The following is a 23434-nucleotide window of genomic DNA, read 5'->3' on the forward strand; positions in this document are numbered from 1 at the left end:
CCACTCACTTTCGGTTAGATACTTGATCATGTGACTTTTTGCAAGTCGATCGAGAGTTCTGTCGACACAACAAACCTTACACACAAATAACTTGTGTAAATTGTTGAAAAATATAGAATTTACCCTTTAAGGGCACGTAATGTTTCTTTGTATGTGTACATTGTTTTCATTTTGAAATGATCTTATTGTTCTCTTCACCAATTTGAGGTTTAATTCTCCATTGAGTGTGCAATAAAGATGAACAATTAATAATGCCTTGCCTCTTTCTTGCATGACTAATTCATTCATTAAGTCAAAGTGTTTCCCTGCACCATTCGAGCCGTTTTAGAAGAGATAGAGAGGATATCACAGCGTTGCTGGGTTACAAATCTCTTGCAGTTAATTGGGTGTGGAGGATATGCAGCCAAATTATGTTCCCAACACATTGCTACTTAATTATGGGGCTTCACCTCAGATGAAAATATATCAGAGAAAATGAACTCTATGATTTACAATTTTAGCCCGAAAAAGAAGCAGCCGAGAGCCTCAGTCTAGCAAACATGAGCTTTCCATTAGTGGTCAGCGCTCCATTTTCACTGCTGTTTACCGCTCTCAATAGGTGGAGAGTCCTCACATTAATTATTACATTTGGGTGGTTGCCGCTGATACAACAAGCAAATTGCAGGGTGTAAAGAACCAAGTAAATGAGCCCATTCCTTCATCTGAAGATACCTTTTATTTGTGAATTTTGAAAGCAACAGCTGTGTGACAAAGACTACAAGTCGCTCTGGTTTACATTACTATCTTGCTGACTGAAATAGTGCTTTCACATTACTTTGATGCAAAAAACAGATGTGGCGTCAAAGAGCTGCTGGTTACCGGCTGTGATGTGGATCTGACTCGAAAAGGAAAAATAGTTCCCGGGTCACGACAAACATTCTTTTAAGGCCTTGCTGTTTATTCATTTTTTCCTACAACAGCAAATTACAGAAGCAATATTGAAAATAAAAGTCTTCTTTTCTTGTTCTTGTAAAAAAAAAAAAATCTGCTCAAAATTTGAATGACAGTACAAAATGAAGCGTTAATATGCCATGTAAATGGAGGGGAAGGGACATTGAAAAATGGTATGCCTTTTTCAATAATGAAAACATCTCAATATTTTGACATCTCAGAATTATATCACATAATCTGAAACTATATATTTATATATTTATAAAAAAGATGAAATAAATGAACACGCTTTTGTGTTTTTGAATCCTTTTTTTTTGCAAATTAACGCTATAAACACATAAACCTCTTAAATATATTTATCAGTGCAACATTGTTTGTTTTGAGTCCACGCTACAATTTCCTTTTCCTCTAGTTCATCAGACGTCGCCGGAGCTACAGTCCTCCATAGCTACAGTCCTCTATAGCTACAGTCCTCCATAGCTTCAGTCCTCCATAGCCACGAGCGCAGACGTGAAGGTGAGAGGAGTGGGAGGTCTAATCTGAAAGGAACAAGCTGAGAATGTGTACACCACGGCACACAACGTACAAAGCACACAGATTGAAAAGATGCCCCCTCCCCCTTCTTGAGTTTTTTGATTGTTTTGTTGTGGTGCGGGAGAACCAAAGAGTTGCTTTCCTGTGGGCCCTTGTGTCCCCATACTGTCTCACGGGGAGTTCGCATAGAGTCCCTTCCCCTTGTAGTGTAGCGGTGGGATTGTCCCAAACAAGAGACTCAGTACAGACCCGAAGAGTTCACATCAAGGTGACATTTGCACTTGTTTGAAGCTTAGAAAGAGAGAGTAAGAGAGAAAAAAACAGCATCCCATTATCCCCTCTCTCGATTTTCTGTCCAGAGCAAAGCGAGTAGTCGTCTCTTTTGGGTGGGCTGATGACAGGAACCATGTTCTTGTTGTATTTTGTAAGTGAAAAATCCTAGTGAACCAGAGGGGGGGCCACCGTCCTTTGGTAATCTTTGGCCATCGAGGGGAGGCCAGGTGACCTGATTCAGGAGACGCCACTCGACCCCCCCCCCCCACCCTCACCACTGTCCCTTCCTAATGACATCACAACGATATGGCTGCTACACGTGGAACACGCAAAAAAATAACACAGTCCCGAAGGCCTTAAGAAACAATACAGCATGTGAAGAATTACAAACTGGGTTCATCGTGAGACAAACGTGTCTGGCTAAAGTAATGATAGCACCATTCTTCAGTTAGTGTGTTTAACCCCTTCTTCCACAATCTCCTATCACGAGGGGGTCAGTGACAAAGTGCATTCAAGCTGCATTGTCCGGATTACACGTCTTCAGTGAACAATCCACAGTGACGTTCGGAGTTGACGAGCTAGTCTAGGTCTTAGCTAAAGCTAAGCGATTATGATTGTGGTTGTTGTTTTTTGTTTTTTTGGTATGCTGGTAGCAATTTTTTATATTTCACCAGCTTGTTGCGGAGATGTTCAGGTGATAGATAAAACTTAGAACAGATATGATGAAGATATGTGAGATTAGTCAAAAGAGAGTTCATCGATTTTGTTTCTGTTTTGTTTGTCATTTGGTGTTTTTTGTGAAGTGGGTGTATTTTGATGACATAGGGCTTGAATGCACGTTGAAAAACGCTGTAAGACCACACAAATCTTACTCGTCTGAGCAAATTAAACTAAAACTACCCAAAAAACAATACATAACACTGCACCTTCCACAAAACAGTCAGAAGATTGTATTTACACACTTAGAAACCCATGAAAAAAGGGATACTGCAGCTTTTTTTTCTTTTTCCTTTCTTTAAAAAAGGCAACAACATATATTAAAACGTATTTACAGTGTGTGGTTTTTGGACAGAGAACACAAAAAAACAAAAACAAAGCGCTGTTGTAGAGTCTTCCTGTTCTGTGGGTATTTAAAAGAGAATGTGCCTCAGTTTCCTGTGATCATAACAAAACACGCCGATCAAGGAAGAGGCTGAACCCAAATGTACTAAAGGCACTGTCAGAACCATACATTGCCGTGAGTGGGTCAAAGGGGACAAAGTCAAAGGGGAAAGGGTATATGGTTCAGGGTTGTGGGTTATGGGCAGACCCTGTATGCTAGGGCAAATCTACAGTTTTGCCGGATGTGGTTCATTAATGATTTTGTTACGTTTCTTTCAAAACAGCCTTTGTAAACTGATAATAAAAACAAACAAAAATGTCTTTTCCCAGAAAATGATAAATACTTTAAACATTTATAATAAATTGGTCTCAACACCAGCATCCGATTGTAAAAATGAAGAAATCAAAATAGAAAATTAAAATATTATCTTAATCATCTGTACATTATTTTTCGGTATTTCATCTGTACACAGTGTCCCCTACTGGTAGGTTATTGTTACTGCAGCTCCTGAGAAAAGCATGGATCAGTCTGACCCTCCCCTTGGTTCCTGAACATGTCCCTCATCCAGTGAGTTGAGGGCATTGGCAGTCCTTTGAGCCGGTCTACACATGGAAATATGAGAGGATATGCCTATACCAGTCTTGTGCACGCTCTGCGAGCTGTGCACGTCATACAGTTACCCGAATGCTCCGGTTCCCATCTCACGCCTCTGAGTATGAGCTCTGTACATTGATTTTGTCTTTCTTCAGCTTGACACCATCCACAAGTTCAAAGTTATAGTTCTCCAGGGCCGACAAGTTCCTGTCTGACATGCCTCCCTGTGAGCATGCACAGTATAAGACCACGCCACAAATGGCCCCCAGGAAGACCCCCAGGGCGGACATGGCAATGATGGTAATCAGGATGGGGTCGAGCGTCTTCAGCATGTTGCCGGCTCCGCTGATCTGGTTGGTCTCCACAAAGTCGGGGTATTCAGTGATCTCCTCCACTGGAGTGGGGAGAGAGAAGCAGAAGTGAAAGGTGGGATGAGAAAGAACTAAAAAGGGTCTAAAAAGTGGGTCACTGGTAAAATATAACTCCCTGTGTGAAATTACTTACAGATTTCGTTGAAGGTATCCTCTGGTAGCATCGGCTCTGTGGGTACGTCAGGATCTGTTCAAACGGATATAAGAATGAAATCCAACAGCAGATGAAACAGTTTCCTTTTGCTTCAAAACAAGAACTGAATGCAGGCATTGCACCAAACTCTTAAAAGCCTCACCTTTACAGTCCATCATGCTGAGTCCATTGAGAACCTTAATGTCATCCACAGCAATGTCTCCCCAGCTCTTTCTCTCCACCAGACTTTCGATAACCACCTTAGGGGGAAAAACATAGGGTTTTTTTAGGCAACTAAATACCTAAACTAGTCACAGACCACTTGTAAATTTACCTGATAGGGCTTGTTGGTGCGGGGCACGAGAACACGACCTTCCCTCCAGCGATTGCCTTGGTGACCGCTGACTGTCCATAGCAGGATGTCAGCTGGTCCCTCAACAGTCTGCTTGCGCTGCTTGATATGAAGAGTGCCAATGTGCGCTCCAAACATGTGGTACCAAAAGGACACACACAGGTCTGAGTCCGGGGAGCTGACCAGTGGGCTGACCAGTCGAGCCACCTCGGTCTCTTGTGGACTTGTTGCTAAGGTGTATATGAAGTTACCTGAACCACCTGTTTGGATAAAATAACTTGAATCACTCACAGACAAAAACTGGCTGAAAGGGAAGAAATGTGAGGCTGAAATGCACATACTGCATAAAGAGGGCCCTCACCTGTGTGGTCCATGTTAGGTCCAGTGTTGAGGGTGGGGGTACCGCTGGACTGGATCTGCCACCTGGAACCAGTGTCCTCTGATGTCCAGCTGCAGAAGGACGGATCATTGGCCCATCCAAAGTCACAGGCAAACCACTGGAAGGCTGTAAATTTGTTGAAGAGGAGTCAAGATCATGTGCCAGGAGACCGCGTTTGATCATCACCCTTATTACAAGAGCTTCCGGCTTCAGCCGAACAATGACCCGGGGGCCTGTCATGGTATGACTGCAGGCGACTCTTTGGGGCTACATTCAGTCATCCTGATAAGCTTCAAGCACTAGAGGGCAGCAAAGGACTGCGGGACGTAAGCTTAGAGTTCAATAGCTTGGGGGAGAAAAAAAGAAGCAACAAGAGAGAGACAGACTTTGGATGGTTATGGCTCTAACGTGAGAAAGGAGCCAGCTAACGGCATAGACCTCATGCAGACCGTATTTCTTGGCTACAGTTAAAGATCTTCTATAATGAACGCAATAGGATATGTAAAAACAGGGACAAGGGAAGAGGATGATGGGGTCTGGACATGGCGTCCAGTTGAGAAAGCAACATTCAAAGCAACCCGAGGAGAGCTCAGCGTTTTAATGAGAGCAGAGACTTGATGTTTGAAGACAGCTATAACAGTGCCGGGAACCCATTCCAACAATGTTATCCCCCATGGACACACGCCACGCTGAAGAAACTGTGCGGGAGCTTGGGCTTTAGTGTTTTTCAAATTGGATAAAGAAGGACTTCCATTGAAGCAAGAGAGCGGGTTGTTTGGGATATTGGCTACGGCCTCATTCAAGTCCCGAATGAGATGCCTTTAGAGATATAGTGAGGTAGAATTCCGGGGGACAGAATGTATGACCAATATTCCCTTTAATAATAGGAGGAATTTAACCAGCTTCTCCAGGCAGAGACTCAATTTACCCATTAAACACAAAGGATGGAGTTCCCATGTGGAACCGCATTTCCAAGCCATTTTTGCCTTCGGCGAGACGTCCCATTCCCAATTAATGACTTGGGCTTTTTTTCCATACTTGGGAGGCTTTGACTCGGGCTACCAACATGCTCTGGATAAGATGAACGGCCACATGACTCACTTGGCCCGTTTGATGGAAAGACACTTTTTCTTGCCAAATGCCAAAAGTAACTACATCCGCTAAGATTGGAGTCCGCGGTGTGCACACACCCAAGTGGACGGGGACGTACGCTTGCATACATTAGCATACAAGGTTGGAGACTCTTGAAATAAAAAGTCAGGCGGATAGGTTTTACCAACAGAAATGTAGTTAGGTTCATACAGACGTAAATATGCACACACACAGCTCAGCTCTCATCTATCTTCTCTGGAGCCCCAGCAGACTGCAGATAGAGTGAAGGGGGCTCGCTGGAGCCTATGGCCCATTAGCCAACGTCAGACGGGGGCACAACCTCTCAGCTGACTGCTGCCTCATCAACCTGCTATTGGAAACCGCACTGAGTGTGTATTTGTTTGTGCGGACGTCTGTGTTAGTGAGCCCTAAGCACATCCAATATCCTGTGGTCATTTGCATTGTTTTTTCACTGTTTTTGTGGCGTGTGTGTGTATGTTTAGTGTGCATCAGTGTCGGACCGGTGATTAGTGATTATGCTGAGGAGGCAGCAACAGAGGACCAGTGCTAATCATCAGCTAGCTCTGCATGACACAACCTCACTCACCCTATCAGCACGAGCCTCTCTGGGCCTTATCTTCAGCTTTAATAACGGACACACAGCAATTGGGAAAGAGGCCTCATTGAGCTGGCATTTATTAGCTAAGGTACGCTTCACATCTGTGAACATGAATGAAATGAAAAAATAAAAACATAGCGCCGTTCAACATTCACTCTATGTTTTTAAATTCTGGCACGTCATCTTTAAATATGCTTAAGATGTGGAATTATTATTGGGAAAGGCAAAAATAATACAATTTCTTACCTGGAATGCCATCCACTTCAGCAGCAGTAGTCGGTGGTATTGTGGTCCCCCCTGTATCAACATAACACATTGGAACATTTAGCCTAGCAATAACAAGAGCTAATTTTCATTTTTTAAATAACAGCATGCATGCGCCTGTATCCTCGCTTGCTAATCTTGCTAACAAACACATACCGTAAGTCTCTCTGACTTAATGTAATACTTTCAAAATACGTGACTGAAACCGTGCCATGCTCATCATTGGAGACTTCTGGTTAATGGGGAGTGCAAGCTGTGGTGCAGGCTCGGAGAGTTAGTAGGTTAGCGGTAATTGAGGCGGAGAGGAGTGCGTGGAAAGGATTGAGCAGGCGGACAAGGCGGGTGATGAAAGGATAGGGTGAGAGGCAGAGCTGGCTGCTGGTAGGTTTTGAATCAGGTGAGTGCATATGGCCAACACCAGAGCAGTGTGACAATTGTTTGATGTGGCTTTGTGGAGGCCAGCAGTAAAAGGGAAGCTACAGGTGTAGATAGCTAGAGCAGGGTGCACGCCGGTGGGCACGGGGATGCGTGCCGCGTTCAAATCCAACCATAAAAGAGAGGGGCGAAGCTGGAAAAGTAGGCCAGAAAGAGTGTGAGCCATGGCAGACAGAAGTGTACAAGATGTTGGTGGAGGTGAGGGGGATGGGAAGAGTGTAGAGGTCGTGCTTGCAGTCTCATGAGGGCGGTGTTAGCACCTGTCACGTCGTAGTCATCACCTGTGCCGCTGTGGCAGCTCGCCTGGTCGTCGTCACACTCGTCCGACGGAGTGGTGCTCGGGACGAGAGTGGTAGGGGGCAGTGTGGGGGCTGTGAAGGGGGAGGAGAAGGGAGACAGCAGATTTATATAGATTTGATTTCAAGTCGAATCCTTGTTGTTCAGAAGGTGTGCCAATGTGGATTTGTGGATAAAGCAGAACATTATATGTCTGTGGTTTTGGTCGGATCACTCTCTGTAATTTGAAAATAAAAAGTGCTCCAGAACATAAATACCCATCACATTTATTCTGCACTTTTGTGCAAGGCCGGAAAGGGTTAATACCTCTCAGACAACCAAACACTGAAGAAAGATTTCATCAATGCACATTAAAATGAGGTTGAGATGCAGTGAGAAAAAGTGGGGTTCCAGCCTGTTTCATAGTTTAAATAGCATATAGCAACAGAGGAGAAAATCAACAGAGAAATATGTATTCAGGAGCTCTGCATTTCTTCCCACAGTTACCCACTGGGCTTTCAGGTTTCAGCTATTACCATACCTCCTTTTATCATGCTGTGGAGGTTAGGGTGTATAAATAGGGTTGAAGTGGTTCCTCAGAGCTTGGGCAGCTTGAACCTTAAAGATGCAGAAACAGGGCTTTGGATTGGGTATAGGCAGGCCCACTGGCTGCTATATTGGCCTATGATTACACTCCCGCCACACTTGGGTGTGGGCATGGTCCACCACTCCACGCTCTACTGTCGCACAACCGTCCTGCGGTGTGTGCATTCATGTGTGTTTATACTGACGAAGTAATGATCGAGAGGAGGGGAGAGGTGGAGGGAGAAAGGGGCATATGGGGGAAAACTGCCTGAAAAATGGATATGTACCGTATCTGTGTGGTGTGAGCCAATGCGTCCGCCCTCTCCCTGTGCTAGATGAAATATGAGGCAGATCAGCCCCTGTCAGATTCAGAGTGGGAAGGGTCAGCGATGGGGTCAGCGCTGCATCAGCCTCTCACAAAAATGAGGATTTAGCCCTGCTGCCATGGCTTGCTTGGTGCACACAAACGCTTGTACACACTAGTGCGAGCCCCTATGTATGTGCTTTATTGTGTATCAATTCCCGGGATTTCAATTGTTTATTCTGTGTATGTGTGAGCATGTGTGTGTGTTTGGCATTAACACTGAAAACAAGCATTATCATCTGACTAAAGCTCCCGGTGGGAGTCCATGAGGCTTACAACAGCATTGGCCTTCCTGAAATCCAATATGTAAATCCACTTAGGGCTAGTGCGCTACACACTCTTATATTTCTGAGCTGTTTTTGTGATACAACAGTGTTGAAAGAGGTATATAAAGAACAGGGGGGAAAGAGAAGGGGTCATTTTAAAGATGGGGAAGCGTGTATGGCCCTTTGAAAGAAGAGAGGCAGGCAAGGAAGGGGTTGGGAAGAGTGCAAGGGGGGCCAGGCTGGAATTATCCTACTGGGCCAGGTGGGCTTTCATTTGTAGAACTCTAAAGAGTGGAAAGCTACGGGGGCAGCTTTTATGTAACCGGAAGACAAGACAACTGTCACTTTGTAGGGTTAAAGAAGAGCAAGAACAGCTGTGGGCTCAAAACCAGGAGCCAACACATCTTTAAATAACCGTTTTTGTGGCAATGTCATCGGCCAAGATAGATGGCTCATGTTTGAGTAGCTCAAGACATGACATGTGTCTCAGGATCAAGGATGGCCTTGGTTGTATATATTAATGTTCTATCTAAAAAAACACCAGGTGGGAACATTTAATTGCCATGCGAGCTAAAACATTTGATCAGTAACACTTTCAAAAAATTGATTTTTAATGGAAGTTTGAGTTTACCTTCCATCTCGCAGCCCAGAAGCTCAAGCCGCAGGCCCATGCCAGCAGGAGTGGCCCTCTCTGGGTAAATTCTGATAAAGCGGGTCAGCAGGGGCTCCACCGTCCTCAGTTCAGGACTGTCGTAGTTGCTATTGCCTTCAAACATCTGGCCAGGAAACGGGGAGAAAGGGTGGGAGGAAGAGGGAAAAAGACAGAGAAGGAAACAGTGATTGAATATTGCTGGTAATGTCACTGCCGGGCTTTTGACTGATGCAGCTCTTCAAATGCAGATACCCTGAGGCAGACTTATCCCTGCCTTCTGAAAACCAGAAGTGGGCTGGAGGGGTGGCATGTGCTGGGTACGTAAGTAAGAAGAACAGATGAACAGAAGATGACCTGATCTCTCTCATCTTGCTGACACCTTGACAGCACAACATGCAGCGCCGTCAAAGGCAACTTTTGCTTCCTTCAGATCCTCCTTGAGCAGAGGGAACAGAGGGATGTAGCAAGCAAAGGAGGCAAAGGACGAATGATGGAAGTGGATTAATGGTGTGATCACGTGAGAGAGCCTGGTGCACCTCAGATGGTGGGAACCTCTCAGGCAAGGGGAGGGAGGATGCTAACTAGGACAGGAAGGAGGAGGGGTGGGGGGATATGGATCCCTTCATGAATCAACCATCAGACCATCTGGATCAGATTCAAGGGCGTAACCACACATTCTTTGGGGGGTTGTGTCCCCCCCAATATATAGCAGAAAACATATAAAATATATGTTCTCCTTTTATTCCTTTAGATGTGAATTATAAAGGCTAATGTAGTCCTCAAAATTTCATATGTAAATATAGAATTATAGGCAATGCAATTAACGGTATTCATTTGGATCCCCCCAATGTCCAAATCATGGTTACGCCCTTTATCAGATTTATGCCCTATCAGGGACACATGTGATTGGGGAGCCTCGATACTGTACATATTCATAGGATATATACATATGTATACATATAAATAAAGGTTTGTACATTTTGTAATTCAATTAAATGTATTCAAACTTTGGACTGGTACTGTGTATATGTGTGTATATATATCTATGTATATCGATTGAATTTTTATCTATGTATATATACTGTATATATATAGTGTATATATATAGAGCTGAGGAAATTGTTGGTGTGTGTTTCCATTGCGTGCCTTTACTCCATCTGATAAATCTCGGGGCACGTTCCTCTGTTGCACATTATTTCCCTTCACTTCACTCACTGTTTTCCGTTGCCTCCCCTCACCCCTCCTTGCTCTCTCTCGGTTTCACTATCCATTGAAAGGGGTTGAACGGCGGGTGTCATGCAGAATACAAAGCAGGATAAAAGTAGGAGAAGGCTCGGTGAGAATTGTGATGCTTATCCTAATGTGATTCAAAGCACTGTTGAAATTGACTCGCAACGTCTCTTGAATGACTCTCAACTGCAAGTCGCAACGCCCTGGTGACAATTGACTAAATGGAATCGGAATTGATGGAACTTTTTGGAGAAGAACATTTTTTTCCCTTAATGCTAAAAGTAAAACCTACCTTTTGGTTTGTGTTATGAATCAACCTAATTCCAAAGCCTTTTCTTTGAAATAATTTTCAAAGAAATCAAGGGTACTTCAGCTAGGGTTATGCTACAGATTTATCTGAAAAACAGAAAACTACTCTTACCTTTGGCTTGTTCCCACTAGTGTCCAACACCATCCTCCAGTCGGAGCCATTGTTGCTGTAGCCGAGGCGGAACTTCTTCATAAAGACCTTATTCTCACGGTGCTTTCCTCCCTGGATGATCAACCCTTTCACCAGCTTGTCTTCACCAAGATCCACCTGTAGCCACTCGCTGGTGAAGGGCTGGGGCTGGGGCAGAAGGGTCCAACCCGACCTGCTGGTCAGGAGGCGGGCGTTCTCCGGTACCCAGCTCCGGTCCGTATGGGAGGATGCAGTGATCTGGTTATCGGTGATCAAACCCGATACCATGCCCAGCATGCCAGAGCAAGGGTATTCTGCAAGACATTTAGGTGCTTAGCATTTTGAATCATATGATACAAATGAAAAGCTGCCACAAAAGACAGGTCTATTTTCTAATATAAATATGATGTCCATCACCATTTACCAACCAGTCCAACTGGTGAGTTTGAGATTCATATAGGGGAGACAGGGATGGTGAAAGTCAAAGTGAGAAGGACAATTCCCCAAACTCTGTGTGATGTTGCTGTGATCTCGGCATCTCTTCTCTCTCTTGTTCTCTCTGTCTGAATATCTCATGCATACTAATTCCTTTGCCTGAAGCAGTTGTCTCCAGGCAGCCAATTAAATCCTACCTCTCGGTGGGTACTTCCACGTCCTGCACGTTCTGGGAGGGCTATTTCTTTTCATCTCCTTTATTCACCACCTCCTCCCTCTGTAGACTAACATTTACCTACACGCAAAAACACATTCTCTTTTGTGTTTCATCTGCCGCTGCACCTTCTGCTCCACAGCTGTCAACATCTGTGTCTTTTAATACTTTGTGTTTTTCTGTCCATATTTTCAGACTTTCTTCTACTCCTTTATTCTAATTCTCTGATCTTACCCCTATCCCAACTCTCTGGTTTTCATTAGCTTCTTTGGATGTGTTTTTTCTTTGGGAGACAACTGTTTTCATAATTCTTTCTCAAACAGGATTAACACCTGTTACTGGGGCCCGGACGCAGTTGCATGTTTAAACCTGCATTTCTTAACTTTCTACATGTTCTTCATTCTTCAGCACAGTGTTTTCTGCTGTTGGTGTCCACTCTAATGAAATGTTATTGATTGGTCGGTAATAAGAATTGATTGTCACTGTAAACCAGGACGAATCTAACCTGACATCTTGATCAATATTTCTAAGTACAAGTTTTCAGACACAGGTACACATTTTGGTGTTTTACCCAGCTGGGGGTCCACATAAAATATCCAAATTTACAATTTAGAATCTTAGCCTCTTGCCTTGCAAATTTTGAAATAAAGTTTTTTTTTTTCAGTTTTATTTCTAATTTCACTGGAGCTCAAAAAAAGTCCCTCCATGATGAAGATACCTTTAGAGTTCACTCTGTAGCTTGTGTTCTGGGTAAATCACCTAATCACAAGACACTGAGTCAGGGACCTGTGGTAAGGAAAACCATTTACTACCTAGCTCCCACAGAGGGATGAGTCTGGACATTATTACATTTCTGAGTCTGTATGAGACAAAGTGTGCACTGTACCGCTGGGTACAAGACTCAACCAGACTGCATCGGGGAAAAGACAAGCAAGGATTTGGGAGAACAGGGCCTCATTCAGACTTCTTTCTCCTTCCGCTTATCTAAAACAGTTCCTATGTAGACCCGTGAGACAGATCTCTGGTCCTGCAGTCAAGAGAATTGCATCATAAGGAGCAAATGCTGGCAGTGAGGAGGCCTTCTGGCTTCAGGACAGGATCCTGTATGTTTGAGAGTGATAACAGCCTACGGTACAGCAGCCTTTGATGTGAGGGAGGAAAGCAGAGATAGGTATATGTGTGTGATTATGTGTGTTCCTGGTCTATGTTTAGACTCCCCAGGGTCATCTGGTGCTCTTTATCAACTTAAGCTGTAATCATTGAAGCTGCATAAATGATGGCTTGCACACGATGATAAGCCCAACGGACAAAGCTTGTGTGTGGACTGCCCGCATAAAGATGACACATGGCGTGTGTGCTTCTTTTAGGGTTTGGGTAGAGCATCAGTGGGAGGTATTTTTACATTATGGCAAATTCACAAACAACCAGGTGGTGGATCTTTTTATTAATGAATAGCTGTGTGTGTCAGCGGGGGCACGCGGCCATGATGATCAAGGGAGAAACATCTTGCAACATTCTGGGGTAATACTCCTCTCACGTGATCCCTGACATATGGTCTTGATATAATTGGAAGATGGGCACATGCTTTGATAGTTTTATGTAGCTCAATTTTGGTGTCCTATGTATAGAATTTATTTTCTTTCAACAAAAGTGTCATAGCTCGAGATAGATTGGAGTGAGTCACAGGGTTTATGCAGCCCCCGAGAGCCTAGCTGCATTTAGTTTCTTCGACTGCGATGCGAGCATGCAGTGAAGCTGGCAGTGACTTCACAGCACCCAGGGGTGCTGACGTCCTTACGGAGGCCCTGTGGTGAACTTCGGCCCTGTGATGTGTTGAGGGTTTGTGCAGCGGTCTGGTCGGGCGCCCAAAAAACTGTAACCCTGCTGTATCCGCAGTGCCCTCTGCTATTACATGAAGAGCCACACATGTGTGATGCATAACTATAAACACACACACACTATACATATGAGCACAATTGGCTGGCTACAACTAATCCAGAGCCGTAACTGTAATCCAAGACTTAATGCTGGACCAACAATATTGACAACAAATAGCTGTCCTTGCAAGATATCCTCCCTATCCAAGTACAGACAAACGAAACACACAGGCAAGCACTAATTAACATTCAATACTCACGCTCACAAACCCATTGAAATGCAGACAGAACCAAATGAAACGCATACACGGCTGGATAAAATAGCTGGTTAAAATGGCAAAGATGAGGAGTTTTGGCAAAATCTAAGTTTTGTACGTAATTAAAGCCAAAGAGGAGGCTGTGACTGACTCAGCAGGAGGGAAGGGCCATGTAGATCCCGCCCAAGTGTAACGTACTCTGCCCTCCAGATGGAGCGACCATCTATATTGGATGAGGTACATCTAAACATGGGTAACATAAATAGGTAATCTTCCTTCATGTGCCACTCCTCTATAATGCAGCAGCTAGCTTTGGCCTGAGAGCAGCACTGTCGCAGAAGTAGAGCTTCATCTCACACCTCGCAGAAGTAAGATGTTTTTCCAATTGGGACCCAAGTGGGAAATACCCAGTATATGTTGCAGCATAAGGGAGCTGATTCCAGGGCATGCGTAGACGTCCGAAGTGGCATTATCTGATTAATGCATTTTGAAACTGTATCTGATAACAAGCAGCATAATGCAGCGTTTCCAGTGGCAGCTTTGAGCCAAGATAGCTGAGATGTGTGCATTTATGCAGATCAGCAGGGATCTCGGCAGTACCTACCTGATATCTTACATCCATACACCTCGAAGCGCAGCGCGATGCCTGTTTCCCAGGTAACGGGACGGATTCGGACAAAGCGCGTCAGCGTGGGTTTGGGCAGCATCGTCTTGGCAACGTCTATCGGGTTAGTGTTGCCTTGAAAAACCTGCAATGAAGGCAGAAGGAAAGTAGTTTATTGACACTTTGAGTTGAGATGTCGGTTTGGAAGCTTGTTTGAGACCTTGGCTACATAGAAACAAGAAACAAGAGAGCAGAGGCAAGCGTAAGATTCTCGTTTGAAGAGATTAAGATGCAGCTAGTCTTTTGAAATCTGAAAATGAACAAGCAAAATTGTGTTCTAAGTGAAGATGCTGAAACGTGTAAATCTAAATGTACATTTAAAAAGACATTCGTGTGCAGAAAATGTGACATTGGTCACAGGTAGCACCTTTTGTGCAAGACAAAATAGCCCAAACGGGCTGTGCACTGTGACGGTGAAACCTGAGGCAGAATGTGCAACATTGACAAGTCCAGATTGGCTCAAGATGCCCTTATTGCTTTCCTCTGCTATCCGATTTGGTGGGGTTTTTACTGCAGTGTCTTGTTTAAAGGTCAGAGATGCCAATGTTCTCCCCTGGGGTTTGTTGACAGTTTACCAGCGGCCATACAAGAGGCCGCCAAAACAACTCCCCACGGTCCGTCATAGTTCATTCTGGGTAATTGAATCGCTCCGGTGACTTTACGACCTTTTGACCTCCCCGACGGAGTAGCTGTGGGGCAGAGAGGAGTCCAACAGAGAGGAGAGGGGTGGACAGGCAGATAGAAAAGCTAGCTCGTTCAGCTAATTCAGGATGAACTACAACAACACCTGATCTGATCCATTAGTAAGTGCAGTGTTTCTTGAACCAAATCCCTGGGCAATACCCGTCAAGCACGTCACTAAGAGGTAACAACAAAGTCATCCACTCTCTTAAATGTCATGCACAGTCTCCTCTCCGCTCGCAAACTGTAAAGTGGCTTTTTCAAGAGCTGCGCTCCAAACTGAAAGCTCAGCATGTAGCAAAGGGGGGCCTTCTGGCACAAAAGCACTTTAGAGTCTGAAAAAACAGTGGTTGGGTACCTATAAGCTGTGTACTTTGGAGAGACCATGACATAACCAGGCCCAGAGGTTTGTGTACACAGCAGCACAAACACGCTTGTTTGGACGCTGTGTTGCTGGTGACAACTTTTCTTGTCTTAGGCTCTTTCACTCAAATATTCCTTGTGGTGTTTACCTGTCTCACACACACACACACACACACACAGACACATCTCTTTGACTCTGCGGCCACCCACAGTGAATGGGGTATTTCCCTCCAGATGGGCAAAACCTGGTTCGACCAGCAGTCGATGGTTACAACCTGTCGTGCTAGGGTTGAGCATGCGCTCCCTCCCTCCCTTCCTCTCCTTTCCCCCTCTCATGGACACTCCTCCAGCAGCTGCTCAAACATGAAAGGCTAACTTTGTTTCCTTCTCTCCCTGTCAACTTAAACTCTTGTTTGTCAAAGCTTTTGTCATCGCGAGCTTCATTTACAATAAGTTGACGGGTGCCTGACATAAAACAGAGGCGACATTCCTTACATAATCCTCCCTATAGCTACTGCAGTCTGGTTGGAAAAGAAACACTCACTTGCACACCATTCAGAGGAAAGTGTATAATCGCTTGTTGGGAGACAGACACTCAAGCTCAAAGACAACTTGGAATCGACCACAACTCAAGTCAGTTGGTTTCTTTAGCGAGATAAAATCTTTCAAGTACATATACGGTGACTTTCATTACATAATCACTGGTCACGCAGGAGTGAAAATGAACAATTTTCATAATCTAGTCTGTTCTAGGGGTCACATGTAGAACTAGGGTTTATTCAGTAATTCACTTTTTTTCTTATGGTGCGCTCACATCAAAAGCGAAGCGAATTTTCGCCCCGCTTTACTCGCGGGAGTTTAGAGTTCTCCCTAAGGTTTCTTTCCTTTTTTCCCCATCGAAGGGTTTTATCATTTTTGGGGGAATTTTTCCTGTGACTATGTGAGGGTTTCGTGACAGAGAATGTTGCATGTGTACAAACTGTAACACCCTCTTAGGAAAATTTGTAATTTGCGATTTTGGGCTATACAAAATACAATCAATTGAATTGAAGGGTTGAGGCGAAAATGCGATATACTCGCTTCACTCCTTTCTCCTTTTCGCGTCATTCACACCCGTCGCTTTTGGTGTGAACGCACCATTACGCATAATCTAGAGCCTAAGGACAACATTATTATATCTAATAATCAACAAAAAAGTTGAATGGAGTCTCCTACCTTTTGTTTGGAGCCTTCCTTCAAAGTGATCCAGTCTTCTCCATTGGAGCTGACATCCACTTTGTAGGACTTGACAAAGTAGATTTTCCGGGTCTCCTGGGAAACGGCGCCTTGCATGCCAATGGCCGAGACAAACCGCAAGAACCCAAGGTCCACCTGTGAAGGGGTAAAAGAGAAAAGAGCCATGTTTGACAACGCTTTTGACAAAAAAAGTTCTTCCCTTTCAATGTACAGGAGAATGCTGATTAACTCGGGCAGACACAGCTGACATACAGTGCTTGTTGAAATATGCGTGAATGTGAAAATAACTTTCAATGCATGCTGTATTAACGACGCACAGACTCACTCAGAATTAAAAATACAACGCCGCTATTAGAATCACCTCTGGACATAGTCTGCTACCTGGGAATTTAATAAATAAAATTTAATTTAATAAACAGCAATGAAATGATATCCACATTAATGAAAGGGACATAGGATGACAACTTAATTTCCTGAGATGGGAGACAAGGGCTTATTGGATAGAAGTGAATGCTGAATAGAGCAAGGTCTGCAATCCCATTATCAAAATTGGCCAGGAGGTAAGAGAGATACAGATTGAATATCAAATACTGTGTCTTTAAAATATGCAAGGCTTTATGAAGTAACCATGAACTAGAGTAAATTACTGAAAGGCTATTGCCAAAAGAAAGCCAGAGTAGGTGAGGTCAGCGTGGCACGTGAGCTAGCGTATTGGTGTATGTCTGTTCTGTAGTCTATATATTTAAGGTGCTTTGTGTAATGGAAAAGGATTCAGAGATGATCCTGGCTTGCATCAGAACTTTCTCTGTATGCCAAACATCAGGCCTGTTTACAACCATGAGCCTTCGTTGCCATAAAAGAGAAAACAAACACACATATAGACCTCTATAGAATAGCTTTCAAACTGGCCTATAGTAATGTAAACCCTGCCTACCTTCTCTATGGGGGCTCAGTGGTGAAGTCAGATTTAGTTAGCTCTGAGACACACAAGGAATCTTTCAGCCACCAGAGGTAACAGATTGTCTCCTTCTGACCTGTGCAGGGGCTAGTTAACCCCGCCGTATCATCCCTCCATCCATAATAGACTAAAAGAGTGAGCGTGTAGTAAGAAACTGCAAAGCTGTAAAAGCACTCCTAACTCCTCTGCGTATGGAGCAGCGGGCTTGAGTTGAACAAGCATTAACAGCTTCTCTGACAGGCTGAGCTGACGTTAATGAGGAGTAACGGCCTTGCTAACGCGCATGGCAGCCAGGCAGGAGGACGGGGTGTCGGCGGAACGGGGTTCCCAAGGAAACGATGAGAGGCGAAGGCTTCTGTGTTGAAGTGAGATGGGATGGCGGGTCTCTAGCCGAATGCCGAGGTATGTGTGCGTGCGATGGTGTACAAGAAACCAGTGAAGTCCTTCATGTGGAAGTCAGCAGGCAGACACAGGAGCATACAGAAAAAAAATACATTTTTTAGAAAATCAAAGTCAGGGTGATCTGCCACCAACAAATTCCACAGAGCTCCATCATACTAAAGCCACACGGTCGAAGCCTCCTCGCCTAGCAGCCGTGCACCGCGCCGGAGCAAAAAGCAGGAGAGGAACATCCCGCTGATCAATAGTCACATCCAAAAGTAAAAAGACATTAAAAGATGGGAGCAATAAATGATGTTCCACAATGCTACTCTCCCCATCTCTCGCGGCTCAAAGGATTTGGATGGATGCAGACTGGAACAAAAAAAGACAAGTCACATACAGAGAAGCTATACTTTTGTTTCGTCTACTTGCCCAAGGGGCTTATACAGTAAGTCCCAGATTTAGTTTGGGTCTACAAATAGAGACAAAATAAAATCCCTTCAGCTTCAGACGGTTCCCATTTAATAACCCAGGAGCTGAATTCTTCTCTTTCGGGTAAGAAGCCATATCTGTAAGCGCTGGATGAGGAAAGTGCAGCAGGATGGCATCACGGGCCATGTAGGCGTATATTAGCCCAGGCGGGTCTTTAACATCTGTTTTCAAGGCCAGCCTGAATCATTTCCATTGTGCACCAATGGAAAAGTGTCTTACTGAAAAGGACTACTTAAAGAAAAGAATAATTGGAGGAGTTGGCTTTGGGATGTTTCTCTTAAAAATACCTCATTAAGTTTAATGTAGAGGAAAAGCCCCTGGGAATAAAATGAGTGGCGGGGATAATTGGAACACTCCTGGGTGCTCAGACTCCAACAATCTCAGAATATGAGCATGCTGGAATATTGAAAGGGTCAGATATACATCTGACCCTTTCAATGTATGAATTTATTCAGCATTCTAAGATGGAAATATTATGTTTTGAGAATGTATGCCAATATAAAATGGCCAGTTTGAATGGAAAACATACGTCCATAATTTGCAGTTCAATAGAGTCCTACAAACAAAATGATTTTTTGGCAGAAATTCAATGACTATTAATTGGTTACATTTCAGCAGTGGGTGTGCTCAGTTGACCAAGGTTGGCAAGGACCACAGAACAATGCATTCTGTGTCAACTAACAGTAATAATAATAATAATAATAATAGTCATCTTCTTGCACACTTCACTGGGGGTTAGCCGCTAAAGATGTGAAGGACGGAGGCATGGGGTCTCCAGTGAAGAGGTTATCAAATCAATTTCTTAGACGTGGGCTGATAACGGGGCCTGGGTAGTGAGCAAGGCATGATTTATTAACGTCTATGATTGAAGCCGAGGAACGAGGCACAGGGAGGAACAGACTAGGTGTTACACGGGTCAGGGAGAGTGGACTGCCAGGACATTTGGATGTAAAGCACAATCTGTCCCAGACCACAGAGACCACAGTGAAAACAAAAAGGCCCTGATAATAATTGCTAGTGGGACTCCTTTTAGCCCAGAGCCACAGACAGCCCTTGCTGACCTATATACATAAACCAATATTTAGAAATTGCAAGCAGTGCACAGTGGATCTCTGGCCGGTATATCACTCTGAGATGATTAACTATTTGTCTTCGAGCCCCTGAAAGGCAGAATTGTTCTTAATGGGTGATGTAATCATGAGGCGGAGAGGTGTGAATTATGGCTCCCTAATCTAGCATCTACAGGGATGTGCTGCGTGTTGAGCCATTGCTGATCCAACAGAATGGAGCTTGTGTCTGGTACTCATTCACCATATTGTTATTTCTCCTGTGAGAGTGCGTGTTTGGACCTAAGCCCACTTATAGACAAATGACACCATGCATTCTGGGTTACTGGTGCACAGTAACTCATAACTGGAGCGTCACACGCACACACACATAGAGTGAGTTATAAACATGCCAGGCTGGGGTAAGAAATCACTGAGACATTGGGCAGGGCCTCTATGCGTCTTTGTAACCCAGGAGTTTCTTTTCGTCTGACTCTGTGTTTTGGGTGTTCTCTTCCTTCTGGTTATGAGGCAAACAGATGACTCAAAGCCCCTTGCCAGCACTCAGCTTTAATCACTGATGACAAAAACCACAAACCAAGCCAGAAATCTAGGTGTAGTTATGCAAAACTCAATCTGAAGAGTCATATAAAGACAATTACAAAATCAGACTAATATCACTTGAAGAATATATTGGATTAAATATTAGGATTAGAGCACTCAACAGGATTTAGAAAAACATGTCCATTCATTCTCATCAGTAGACTAGACTGTTGTAACAGTGTATTCCGAGGTCTGTAACATGTCAGCTGCAGCAGATTCTGAATGCTGTCCTTATTAACACCTAGACATCATTTGAGTTATTAGGTCTTTACACTGGCTTCCTGTCCACCAAAGAATTTATTTTAAAATCCTGCTGTTGCTCAATTAGCCTTACGAACCATACCGACCCAAACCATTTCTTCCGGGACGCGTCTCCTTTCTGTTCCCAGAGTCAGAACGAGACATGGAGAAAAATATCTTATGTTCTCATCATTTTTCATTTTTGTATTTTTTCAAATGTCCTATTATTTTGCCTTATGCTTTTTGCTTTAAATGTTAAAATAAACTTGCCTTATCAAACAACAGCCAGTCAGGCCAGTCGTCTCTGATTAAACCAGAGAGGCAGAAAAATAATTTTTGCCCGTGCTTGTAACATCAGCCTGTTGAAACGTGTGTATGCATTTAGATGAACTGTACTGAAATACACATTTGGCATTTGATTGAGGCGTGTGTATGAGGGTGTGTGGGGGGGTGACAAGTAGGCAATGAGTTTATGTATTAGAGTGTGTCTACAAGTTTCAAGAGATCTTTTTCCAATTCTTACTCAACGGTTCTGTCCTTCCATTGCTTCACTTTATTGTGCCTGTGCTGACTGACTCCGATTTGCATGAAGGCCACATGATATGTGGTTAAGGCCAGTCATTGTTATGTGGGCGCAGCGAGGACACATGTGGTTTACAAGGCCCGGGGGGAGGACAGCGTTCGAGGAACAGCAAAGGCTCAAACACTTTATTTCTAGCCACTTGATTGGCTAATAATTGAGTTGCCAAAGAGATGCATGCAGCAATCTGTACGCTGGGAGAACTAAATACTTTCTTATGAATCCAGCTTCTAGAATTGTGTGTGGGTGCGGTGATGGTTGGGGGGGAAGGGCTGACTAAATATCCAAGGTCTCTGAGGAACAAGTTTATCTGTTTTCCCTCACCATACACAACAACAACAAAAAATGCTGAGAGTGAGGAAGGATGGAACACATCTGTGTTCATAAACAAAGCCCCTGCCCTCCCTCCTCACAACCTCTGAAAATGCTTTATTATAGGATGGTATAGCATCTTGGGCAATCAAGGACTTGCAGAACCTCTAGGCATGTGTTTTTTGGGGAGGTGTGGGGGGTGTTCGGCATACAAGCTCTTCATGTTGGTAATATTAGAAAGATTACATTTTTATGAACGGACATGAACACTCAGCTACTTCCCAGTGGAGCTGAGGAGATGCTTTGTAAACCCAGATGTAGTATTTTAGCAATATTTTTGCGTTACCTGAAACTGTAATTAATTCTCCTTCGTTGAAAATTCTAATACTCATATGCTGCGGGCTCCACTCACAACCTTCCATTTATCACGGTGTTCACCTGAGTCTATTTTCAGCATCCCCTATCACTTCCTTGGAGGAGTTAAATTATTTATGCGTTCCAGTGCACCAATGGTCTGTTTTTCCCCTGAAAAAGAAGTATGTTGGGGTCAGGGTGACAGCCGTAATATAATTAAGGGTCGTCTGGTTTGTTGTGAGTGAAGTGTGCTCAGATATGTGCCATTGTAGGATTAAGCTGCCAACTGTGGAAATATCGTGAGAGTTGGAGCACAGCTAGTCTCGTTTACTCAGCGCACATGTAGTTCATTAGCGTTAAAGTACAGTTAAATTAGCAAAACAGTGTATACGAATGTCATTCCGTTATTCTTTTCAAGTAGAGTACAGAGGTCCAGATAGCCCTGTCAATGTTTTTTAATTATAAGAATATAGAAAAAACAGGGAAAGCAAAGTACAAAAACCTATATGTACATAAGTGCAGGACAGTGCGCATGAGTATTCAGATGTCCATGCACGAGGTGACTATATTATTATTCACACATCAGACACGAAAATTGGCACATGACTAACGCCCTGAGTCATGATTACGAAACAAAGAAACAGTAATCAGGAAGGAAGTGAGGGAGACCTGATGGTGTGTCACGTCTGGAAGCTGCTAGAAAATCCTTTCCCAGGATTCACAGCTGCGGATGGCAGCTGACTAGCTAACAAAGTTTTATTCTTTTTGTCTTCGGTGCGGACGCTGAAAATCACACTGATGATGGCAGTTTTTGTCTCGAGGTACTAAAGTGGCACTGTCTCGTTTCATTACATCATGCCATCCCTCATGTTTCGATTTCTGCTCGCACTTTTGGGCTACTCCATTCGAGCGTAAGCCTCTATCCTGTCATTGATTTTCCAATTGAGAGTGAGGCCTGGGAGCGGCAAGGCACAGAGAGCATCCATTGTTTCTATTCGTGCAACGTGACGGTGATCTCACCGGCGGCCACCTGCCAGCCTCGACTCCTCCACCATCGCTGGATTTCATCAACTGAGAAGCCACTGTTAATTACCGCCGCGTATTCTCAGTGCTTGTCCCTGAGCCCTGGAACGGGGGACGTTTCTGCGACTCATTGACCTATGGTAATTCAGAGCGCATTTGTATCTGCATGATATGGCAGAGAGCGCAGGTCTAGGTTCTGACATTAGCCCTGAACTTGTGGGGTCGGGGGCTGCGGGGCATGAGTGCCTAGGCGACTGTAGTGAAGTTTGCATTGATGAAGTTAGCAGTTAGTGATTGTTTGGTTGGTCAGCCAGCAAAACTCAACCTTTTATCTTTGCCAAGTTCTGTTTGCGTCATGGAACACCCAGCCCCCCCATAAAGCTGTATATTGTGCAAACAAACCATGAAATGCTTCTCGTGGTTAGTGCTGTCAGCTGTCAGACAAGCACGATTAAAGGTGTAAGGGACTCGCTATCTCCTCGTCTGATTAAGAAATTTAGGTTATCATCATCATATAAAGGCTCATAAATACCAGTGAGCTAATTAAGGCATCATGCAAGATGATAATGGCAGGAGACACAATTATAGACATAGTGAGCAAAGTAAGCTCAATAGAAAACTCACTCCATAATGCCGTCATGAGATGCTCAATAAAGAAGCTTTCAGGTATTGACAGCTGGGTTCTTTCCAGTGCAGCGTAAATTATTCATGCTGTGTGTGTATACGCAAACAAGTTCAGCTGCCTGCCGGTGATCCAGTCGAGGGTTTTATTGCATCATTCAGGTGCTGTGCTGACTCTCAGTGACCATCAGATCATTGCTCTGACAT

The 23434-nt window shown here is 44.1% G+C and overlaps 1 protein-coding gene across 2 annotated transcripts in view; it reads right to left on the minus strand.

Annotated features, from left to right (window-relative positions):
- Positions 1 to 696: 696 nt before the first annotated feature.
- nrp1a (neuropilin 1a) overlaps positions 697 to 23434 on the minus strand; it is a 55047-nt gene continuing 32309 nt past the window's right edge. Inside the window, exons 8-18 of one of the 2 annotated variants that reach the window (XM_037455593.2) lie at positions 16597 to 16752; positions 14278 to 14422; positions 10873 to 11204; positions 9201 to 9345; positions 7360 to 7449; positions 6626 to 6676; positions 4651 to 4794; positions 4272 to 4549; positions 4101 to 4197; positions 3938 to 3991; positions 697 to 3827 (exon numbers count right to left, since the gene is read on the minus strand). In XM_037455593.2, coding sequence (XP_037311490.1) covers positions 3541 to 3827; positions 3938 to 3991; positions 4101 to 4197; positions 4272 to 4549; positions 4651 to 4794; positions 6626 to 6676; positions 7360 to 7449; positions 9201 to 9345; positions 10873 to 11204; positions 14278 to 14422; positions 16597 to 16752 — 1779 coding nt within the window. In that variant the 3' untranslated portion in view covers positions 697 to 3540. Of the gene's footprint in view, positions 3828 to 3937; positions 3992 to 4100; positions 4198 to 4271; positions 4550 to 4650; positions 4795 to 6625; positions 6677 to 7338; positions 7450 to 9200; positions 9346 to 10872; positions 11205 to 14277; positions 14423 to 16596; positions 16753 to 23434 lie in introns of both variants that reach the window. The other variant, XM_037455592.2, reaches the window with a different exon arrangement.

The sequence above is a fragment of the Pungitius pungitius genome, chromosome 19 (genome assembly GCF_949316345.1).
Source record: "Pungitius pungitius chromosome 19, fPunPun2.1, whole genome shotgun sequence".
NCBI lineage: Eukaryota > Metazoa > Chordata > Actinopteri > Perciformes > Gasterosteidae > Pungitius > Pungitius pungitius.